This window comes from Penaeus japonicus, unplaced genomic scaffold (assembly GCF_977035675.1).
Source record: "Penaeus japonicus unplaced genomic scaffold, GWHDUDI00000001_assembly GWHDUDI00000008, whole genome shotgun sequence".
Lineage (NCBI taxonomy): Eukaryota > Metazoa > Arthropoda > Malacostraca > Decapoda > Penaeidae > Penaeus > Penaeus japonicus.
Window position 1 is genome coordinate 4,317,585 of NW_028234410.1, and position 10,000 is coordinate 4,327,584.

At 36.6% G+C, this 10,000-nt stretch overlaps 1 protein-coding gene across 12 annotated transcripts in view; it reads right to left on the reverse strand.

The window, feature by feature from the left end:
• Window positions 1–4,325: 4,325 nt before the first annotated feature.
• Window positions 4,326–10,000, reverse strand: part of Ubr1 (Ubr1 ubiquitin ligase) — a 52,477-nt gene continuing 46,802 nt past the window's right edge. For 4 of the 12 annotated variants that reach the window (XM_086538997.1, XM_086538993.1, XM_086538996.1 and 1 more), the window contains 9 exons: window positions 8,633–8,977; window positions 8,092–8,298; window positions 7,723–7,932; window positions 7,423–7,587; window positions 6,965–7,233; window positions 6,273–6,461; window positions 5,542–5,758; window positions 4,993–5,140; window positions 4,326–4,580 (listed from right to left, as the gene is read on the reverse strand). In XM_086538997.1, coding sequence (XP_086395123.1) covers window positions 4,381–4,580; window positions 4,993–5,140; window positions 5,542–5,758; window positions 6,273–6,461; window positions 6,965–7,233; window positions 7,423–7,587; window positions 7,723–7,932; window positions 8,092–8,298; window positions 8,633–8,977 — 1,950 coding nt within the window. In that variant the 3' untranslated portion in view covers window positions 4,326–4,380. Of the gene's footprint in view, window positions 4,581–4,992; window positions 5,141–5,541; window positions 5,759–6,272; window positions 6,462–6,964; window positions 7,234–7,422; window positions 7,588–7,722; window positions 7,933–8,091; window positions 8,326–8,632; window positions 8,978–10,000 lie in introns of all 12 variants that reach the window. The other 8 variants (XM_086538995.1, XM_086538991.1, XM_086538994.1 and 5 more) reach the window with 3 other exon arrangements.

The following is a 10,000-nucleotide window of genomic DNA, read 5'->3' on the forward strand; positions in this document are numbered from 1 at the left end:
CTTTAGTTTAGAGTGGTAATAACTGTAAAATACAACAAAAGAGAACTTCTATATATATTTATTTCTTTTTAATAATCACAGGACTCACAAAAGAAGGCCAAAAAGAAACGAAAAGAAAGAAAGAAAAGTAAGAAAAATATTACAATACATATGAATCGTCATAACGGTAGGTATTCGGCATAATCGAATGTCATGATTCTCAGCACACATGTTGGTGCTGCTTATAAAAGTTAACGTATATGTATATATGTGTGTATGTATGTGTGTGTGTATATATGTGTGTGTATATATGTGTGTGTATATATGTATATGTATATATGTATATGTATATATATAAATATATAAATATATATATATATATATATATATATATATATATATATATATATATATATATATATATGTATGTATTCTGTCCAGCATTGGGACTTAACACTAGACTGGGAACGTGAAGCTTTGTCCAGCATCTTCACCCTTAATTAAACCCTCCTTCCTTCTCAACCCGCAACTATACTCAATAGACATGTCACAGAAGGAGGTCATTCGTTTCACTAATTCTGACATGAGATTGCATCATTGTGTTACATCTATATTGTCACTATTCGGTTTTTGTTTTATTCTTTTTTATGGCAGCTTTGTAGTTTTCTTTAAAAAAAAAAAAAAAAGGAATACAAGGGAATCTCAACTCACTAACAACTCTCGCAGCAATTGTGAACAAAGGATAGCGTCAAGTGCTAACCTGTTTTTTAATCCGCGTGCTAAAAATTTCTCTTCTTGAAAATTCCCTTACCCCTTCCCTGCCCTGCCCTACCCTACCCTGCCCTGCCCTTCCCATCCCATCACCCCGACACTATAGTCGCAAGAAAACTCTCCTAAACCTTCTTTCTTCATCATCAGGCGTCACTTTACTGCACTTCTTCTTCTTCTTCTTCTCGACTCCCATTAACTCAAGTTCACTTAAGGGTATTCTAAGTATCACAACCAGGAACTCTCTCTTGTCATGGGATCTATACACTACATGCTATCCTCATTGGACTTTCTGAAATAAAATCACCTTTTCTTTTTTTCTTTTTTCTTTTTCTTACTAGTAAGTACAGAAGGATTTAAAGGACTTCTAAAAAAACAAAAGAAAAACAAAAAATGAACAAAAATATTTTCAAGAAATTAATAAAAATAAAAACACATTGTGGTCACAAAATTAATGAGCCAAGAAAGGAGATGAAAGGGATGATCATAATGATCATAAAGAACCCATTCAGCATGTAGATTGACATAGCCATTTCAATAGAATAAACTGAGCAAACTTTAAAAAAAAAAAAAAAAAAAAAAAAAAAAAATAATAATAATCATAATAATAAAAAACAAATACAAAAACAACAATCATAATGAAAACTGTCCCAAAAATAAAGATAAAGAAACAGGAAAAGCCTCCCATGAATGTGACACTCACAACCTCAAAAAAAAGGAGAAGAAGAAGAAAAAGAAAAAATAAGATTTGTGCAAAGTAAATGAAGTCTGTACTTGAGACGAAAGAAACCCCAGCTTTGTCCAGAACTGTTGTCTTGATATTGTAATTTCCTTCAAAGATTGGATAACTTTTGAGAGATGTTTCCCTTGAAACTGCTGACAAAAAAAATAAATAAATAAAAAAATAAATAAAAAGCACAAAAAAATTATGATAATGATATTAAAAATGATAATAATAATAATTAATAAAACAGATTGCATGTCTCATGCCATAAGAGTACTCATACTGAACTGGTGTCATATAAACTCCACAAGCAAAACACAATGAACAATGTATTTTCATATTTCACACAGGAATTCCTTAAAAAGACAATGCTTGAAAAGAAAAGAAATCAATCAATGGCAAAAAAATAATAATAGAAAAAAAAAAATAATAATAATAATAATAAAAATAAATATAACAAAATAATGCCACCCAACAGACCTCAACATCTATACCGAAATTCCCTTCTTCCTCTAAAGGAACTACAGATTCCGCAAGCACCAATACTCTTTACTACCTGCCCGACTCTAGCACATAAAAGAACTTTTCCTTCTCTCCGGTTGCCATGGAAACACAGTTAAAAGACGTCTCTGCGTAAAATTTCCTAATACAAACAATACCCACTCATTTACATTCTAAAATATCAAATATATAAATTTACAAATATATTTTAAGATCCTAATCCTATCAATAATTTTCAATGATAATGATAAAAAAAAAAATAATAATATTAAAATAATGATAATAATAATCCCATTAAAAATAATAATGAATCAACAACAATGATAACAGCTGTTATATCATTAACAATAATAACTAATAATAGAGATAATAGTAGTAATAATAATAACAATATTAATACTACTACTACTACTAATAATAATAATAATAATAAAAAAAGAAATAACAACAATAACCAAATTGCATGAACAGACTAAGCACTCAAAGTTGTATCCAATAACCGGGCTAGATCACAGGTTCTTCCGGCTACATCAAAGGTTCTTCTTAAGATAGCCTGCTTTTAGCCCGTGAATGATACCTGCTAGCACTCTCTTAACTTCTTCCAGATTCCAGATTCTACCTGTGTCCTCCTCCTCCTCTTTGCTTTTTCTTTCATTCTACTGGCCATGGGTTAGCTCTCGTTAGATATGGCACTGCACCACACTAATCATAATAATTGCAATAGCAATAAGAATCATTATCACGTTGACAATAGCAATAATAATAATAATAACAACATGAATAAAAGTAATGGTGATAATGGCGATGATAATAAAAATAAAAAAATATAAAAAATAATAGCAAAAATGATAATGATAATAACCATTATAATAATAATAATAATAATAATAATAATAATAATAATAATAAAAGATAAGATGCCCTTTTTATAGTATACAGATAAGAGATTCCATGGCACTCTCTGACTGTTTATCTTTGGTGCCTCTGTTGGGGATACAAAAGTGGTTGTGTGGTTTTGAACATTTTTTTTCTTTCTCTTTCTCTCTCTCTCTCTCTCTCTCAAACTGAGTTACCACCATGAAGATTTTATATTTCCTTTATGAATCACTACAATTGTGGCTAATGTTAACCAAATTAAAATGTCTATATACATCTACAACATTGTTTATATATATATATATATATATATATATATATATATATATATATATATATATATATATATATATATATATATATATATATATATATATATATATATATATACCTAAGAGTGTATGTGCTTGTGTGTGCAAGCAATGTTTGTGTGATTGTGCATGTTTGTTTGCATGTGTCATGTATGCATATATATGAGAAAAGAATTGACATAGTATTTACTATGCATAGCATCTAGTTCAACCAAACACACACATAAAAAAAATATCTAAACTCTCTGCATTAATAACTTCAAACCACTATACTAAAGATGTCATAACAAGCACAGTATAATCTCTTAGTATAATATCAGACAAATAAATTTGTTATTAAAGCTAAACCTCCCTCTGAGGGTCATGTAACATGCACTCCAGGCAGGTTGAAATGAAATAGGACTGACAGAGGCTCTGCTTAATGGATCGGCAAAGTATAAATATATATATTTTTTCACTGGCACCCAATTGTCTTGTAACCTAGACATTCTTGAACTGAATTTTCCTTTTTTTTTCTTTCTTTCTTTCTACTAAATTGTCTAACACCTCTTGACCCCCACTGATGTACCAGTCCAGTTTACTTTCTCTCACTTTCATGGTCCACATTTTTGTTTGTCACATATATCACTTTTTTTTCTTTCTTTTTTTTCTTTCACTATCAGTGATTAATGAACCTTTGCTAAAAACAAATTATATAGCACTTCAGAATTCCATTAAAAGAAGACAATTCATTCCACATTTTTCACACCTGTAACTAAGTTCTATAATTCAAAGATCTTGTCATACACATAAGTTGAAACAAGTTTATTAGTAAAGTAGCTTGAGATAAACTATATATATATACACACACGCGCACACGATGACTTATTTTCTATAGTGTCTTTTGAGGAGCTGGAGGCTCATCTTTTTTCTGTATATAGGACTGATAAGTTTTCATATGAACATAAGCAGGAGGGTGAGGAGAGAAAAAAAATGTAAAAATGTAAAAAAAAGAAAAAAAAAAAAAAAAAAAGGACATTTCTACTGTACTACTGTTTTCCAAGCACTCGAGTCATATGTAACGTTTCCATAATCTTTATCTTTTCTGCTTGTAATTTCACCAACTCGCAATGTATGTGACAGAAAATAAGACCCCTTTTCTCCTCTTTTCTCTGTCTCTCCCTCACTTTTTCTTTTTTCTTTTATCCTTTTTTTTTCTGATAGACCCACAAAATGAAGAAATTACAGATGTTGCCACTCTGTCGCCACAACACCCGAGTTGCTCTCCACCGTGTGAGCAATGGTGTCTGGAATGGAGTGTGAAAGCCACATGGCATGCAACCGCGAATACTGCGTGGCATCCAGGTGCAGGGGATTGCCTCGCTTGAGCCCCTGGTCTGTTTCACCATACTCGTCAAGGTACGGGGGACTCACAAAGCAACCTGGGAAAGAGAAATTCTGCGTTAAAGACATACAATGACATGTGGATATGATTTCAGATTTGCAGCCTTAATGTATTTTTGGAGCCTCTACTTCATTCCCTCAAGAGCTTCTAGATTATTTCTCAAAGAAGAATCCCATAGTAAGGTCCACTTCCAACCAGTTGAAGAATCTTTCAAGGACCTTCACACTTTATTCCTCAAAGATATCCATCATGGAAGCCCTTATAAATACTGTAGCATGCTTACACTTTCACTTCGCATTTTGCATTCAATTTCCTGACTTCCCTTGGCATAGCAAACTCCCTTCCCCATTCATTCACACCCTATTCTTAGAACAACAATCTGTTCCTTTCCAAACAATTTCTACTCTTCTTCCTCCTCGTAATTTCACGATTTCTTAATTGCTCCTCACCTTTAATCCTGCCAGATAGGAGAAGAATCTTGCACTCGCGCACCCTCAGGAAGATTCCTGTCCCGGCACCACAGTAATGGGCATGGTAGGTGCAGGCTCCCACCATTACCCGTGACCCCTCAGGGAATTCTGTCTGGCAGCAGTAGCTCTGAAAAGCAATCATGTTATTCAGTATATTGTAAATCTTGAAGCAAGGGCATGGGGAGGGGGCAAATGAAAAGATATAAGCAAAACAAAAACAATCACAAAGCCCTTTATACCTATAAGCACAAATTCCAAATATAATATAAATAAATAAATAATATCAACCCACTGCAGACATAAACCTGAGTGAGCAACTAGCTGTCAAGATGGGATATTTCTGACACACAGGTACCAGCCAGGGGAAGTAGAAATGTTTTCTCCACACTCCTGGCTGTAAAGATTTGCCTAATGGGGCTTTTCTCTTAAAACCATCACAAAACAAAGGTTTAGGCTGACTCTGAGAAACTAATGTTCTGAAATTAGTAGTTTGAGAAGTAACATCTTGGAGGTAACAAATACACTTACTTGAGAGCACAGCATTTTCCCACAGACTAGACACATAGTTGGAGTACGCGAATCGTCCCCAGATGATGCAGGACAAGGGAACTGTGACACTGTGTTTATCAGTTCAGAATAATCATGTGGCAGGCTAACAAGCTGGTTGATACGCGTCCATGAATTAACACAAGCTTCGCTCCCAGCGCTGGTGACCAGAGTTCGCACACGGCTATCACTGCACCATCTGAAATATCAAAGACAAATGCATATCTTGAAAACAAACACGCAGACAAAAGGGATTATTTGTATTCATGTAAATTATATGATCTAATCACTTTCATCTGGCGTTTACTTCCTTCATGGAACATTTTCAACGAACATCATCATGTCTGAGTTTGATCAAACTTGTTACATCTTGAAATTTGGGAAAATAATAAAGAGACAAATTACATGGTTTGCTGTAAAGAATTGACACTTTATCTAATCTAATCTTTTGTTTAACACCTAAAGGTGAGTCTGGGTATTGGAACCTGTTTTAATCATTACTTGAGCCCCAAGGAGAAGAAAAATCAGGAGGAAACATTACTGGGTCAAAATTATGCAAAACAGGGAGATTAGCATAACTATCCTATCGTTCTAGACTGAAAAATACTGATCAAACTACTAAATAAAAAATTAAAAAAATGTAGATATAACTTTAAAAGTACCCATACCAATGCCAACACAAAAATGAATACCTATCACTCATGGATACTGACCTACTGACTAGTTCCAGAAGAGCTGGATCGCTGAATGTTGGCCGCAGCTGATTCATGGACAAGCCCAGATAACGGAGAAGGCAGTAGAATTCCGATTCCCACACAAACACAGAGGACTGGAGTTCCTCTGGGGCCGGCACCTCGGTGAGGAAGTGGAAGAACAAGCCGCAGCACCGCAAGAATGGCAAGCTGTTCACGGAGAAAGAGGCAATCATCATCTATAGTCTGCTAAGGGGTATTGATGTTCCATATGTTAGGGAAGGTTATTAAAGAATAAACAAATGGTAAGGCTTAATTTCAAGATTGTGAACTTTAAAAAGAACAAGAATTATGGATAGTTAAAAAATAATAATAATAAATAAATAAATAAATAAATAAATGAGTAAACTAATAAATTAAATTAAATAAAAATTGATGATTTACTTATTCACCATAAAACATTAAGAAACCAATGTTTGAAGAAACTGAACCAGTACACTTATAAGTGAACTGCTAAGTAGACACCATTACAAGTTTATGGCCAAGAACAAGACACTTATAGGTTACATATTAACTGTTCTTAATCTATTACTTATCTATCTACATTTGCAGTTCACAGCCTTTCACACTAATAGATTGCATAACTCGAGATGCCCGAAATGAAAAAAAACTACCATACACAGTTACCCCAAAGAACAATTACAATCCCTCACCAATTTTCCTTAATGTATTCCAGGAGACGCTGAGGTTGCACAGCAATGGGAGGCAGACTGGCCATACTTCTGCAATGGTCCAGCATTGACACCAACCACTCGGCATCGCCAGTGGTCGCTCCGCTTTCCTCGCCACTGTCCTTGGGCACTTCCTCGTCTCTCTCTTCCTCATCTTCTACCTCCATCTCTGAGACTGGGTTCTGCTTCTCGTAGGTAAGGAGCAGCTGAACCAGGTGAGCCAGGAAACATACTTGTAGTAGGTAGAGATCCTGCAAGGGTGAACAAAAAAATATGATTAAAAGTAAGGAATTAAGTGCAAAAAGAAATGAAGAATTAACCAACAAAATCTTAACTTCTCAACTTTCATGCTAAGTACTATACCAATTGTTTGATCATTTTCTACATGTTTGTATGATGCACACACATAAAAATCTGTCTTGACAGTTAATTATTCTTACCTGTGTAGACCCAACGGCCATTCCCAAGATTTTGGGGAAAATAGACGGCAAACTCAAGCTAAGCGTGACTAATGCACTAAATGAATCCCATTCCAAAATACATGGGGCGGTTTCTCCACCCTCCAGGATGGTACTTAGTAAACAAACACTGGCACTTTCAATGCTCTGTGGAAAGGAAAATGTATGGATGAGTAGAGAGTACATCAAAGACAAAGACAATGAAAGAAAAATATATATATGTATTTATGTATAAAACAGAGAATAAAACCCCCCAGACATATCAAGCTTGAGACAACTTACTTGCTTCTTTTTGACACACTGAGGAACATAGGCTGCAAATCTAATGAGGGCAGAGAGGCAATCTCTCTGCCTGGATGACAATGAGGTAAGGAGAGCACGGTTGGCATTGCGCTGTGTCTCTTCGAGGGTTAGGATGGTGTATGCAGCGCTGGCCCAGACCATCAGTGGGATGCGTCTACTTCCTGAATTGGGATGTACACCTAGACCATGCTAATGTGGAAAAAAATAAGATATCATTAATGTCTGTTACCATGCCTATTTTTTTCCTTTATTCTAAACCAAGAACTGATATTCAAGAATTACAAAAATAATATATATACTTCTTAGAATCATCACACACAAAAACAAAGCCCTTCATCTTGTACTCACCATGTAGACAGCATGAGCAAAGTTCGACATCATGTTCATAGTGTAGCCTGGGACTGCAGGGATGGTAGTGGCTGCCAGATTGCTGAATAGGTTGGTGAACGCCTCAGCCGTCTCAGGGGAGGTGATGGACATGAGGTCCTTCACGACTGACGAGAGTAACGGGGGTGTCCACGTGCCTTCCGGGCAGCTGGTGTCCTCCTCCTCTTCCTTCCCATCACGATGCGAATGAAGGGACTGATAACAACAACTTGTGACTGACGGCCTCAGACTTCTATCTTATATATTGTTTGTTTTTTTTACTCTTTAATATAGGCAACATTAAAAGCAGACTATTTAGTATGATAATGAAAAAAAATTACAAATTATTCTAGCTGCATTCATCTACTGAACAACATTAATCATGTCCTCAAACTAGCTTCACAGTTTACTAAAGCAGGCTAAACTGTCCCAAACAAACCACTAGAGTGTGACGTGGGAAAAATCCACGTGGCGAGTGACACAGACAGGAGGCAAAAGGGGAAGCGACATCATGCGAAGGTACCTTTTTATGTTTCTTGTAGAGCTGGAGCCTGGACCACTTTAGGGATCGCCCTCTCTGTCCCCCATCACCCTCTATCTGCTGCTGCCTGAAGAGCATGGCAGCCGAGCCAACACCACCACCAGCGGCAGCCCCTCCTCCTCTTCCTCCTCCGCCACTGACCAGTATGGAGGTTCCCCCACCACCACCCACTGGGCTTGACATGGCTGGCAAGCTCGAGGTGCCGTGGGTGACCACAGCACCCGAGGTTGTCACCACGCCCAGGAGCGGAGAGGCATCCATGTCAAGGTCGTCGTGGGAGCTACTGCCTTCTCCCTCTTCGGGTTGAGACCCTGACATCACCACAGTCTGCACACCATGCAAATCAGGGTTAGAACACTCTGTTAATACACTCCTAGTGGCTTCAACATAGGCAGAGTCAAGGCAGCAAAATTCTCCACACAAAACCAAAAGGGGACACTTAAGGTCTTACATTCTTTCATGAAAGCAAGAGGAAGAATGGGATCTAAAATATACACACACACACACACACACACACACACACAGAGAGATATACACGTATGCATCCATAAACCAACTTTATCCGCAGACAAAGCAAACCTTGTAATTCTTCAATCCTTGAATCAAACCCTTGTATCCAGTGTTTGAAATGAATCTTCACATAGTGAAAGTGTATCTGAATAGTTTAGAGAGAGAGAGAGAGAGAGAGAGAGAGAGAGAGAGAGAGAGAGAGAGAGAGAGAGAGAGAGAGAGAGAGAGAGAGAGAGAGAGAGAGAGAGAGAGAGAGAGAGAGAGAGAGAGAGAGAGGGAGAGAGGAGAGGAGGAGAGGGAGAGAGAAGGAGAAGAGGGAGAGAGAGAGAGAGAGAGAGAGAGAGGGGGAGAGAGAGGAGGAGAGAGAGAGAGAGAGAGAGAGAGAGAGAGAGAGAGAGAGAGAGAGAGAGAGAGAGAGAGAGAGAGAGAGAGAGAGCGCGTTACCGGCAGAAGCAAATAATCAGATATATCAATTGAAAATCTGTCAGTGCATCACGTACCACTTGAAATCTGCATAGCATCATCTACACATGGACTCGTTACCAAAACTTCCATCTCATGTACATCTAAACATAGCGCATACTTGCAATCAGGAAGGAACAAGTGACTTCCTTATTTAGATGAAGAAATGGCCTGTGTGGAGAATTTTCTTTTGTTTTGGACATCATTCTCCTAGTATTAATGATACGGTAAGTGTTTCATGTCACTACTAACAAAATGCAACAAGCATCTGTTAATAGCTATAGGACAATAGCAAAGAAAAGCATTAATGAAATTTGAATAAAAAAATAAAAAAAAATATTCATGACAAAGAAAAACAAAAACTCTAAAAAGACAGAC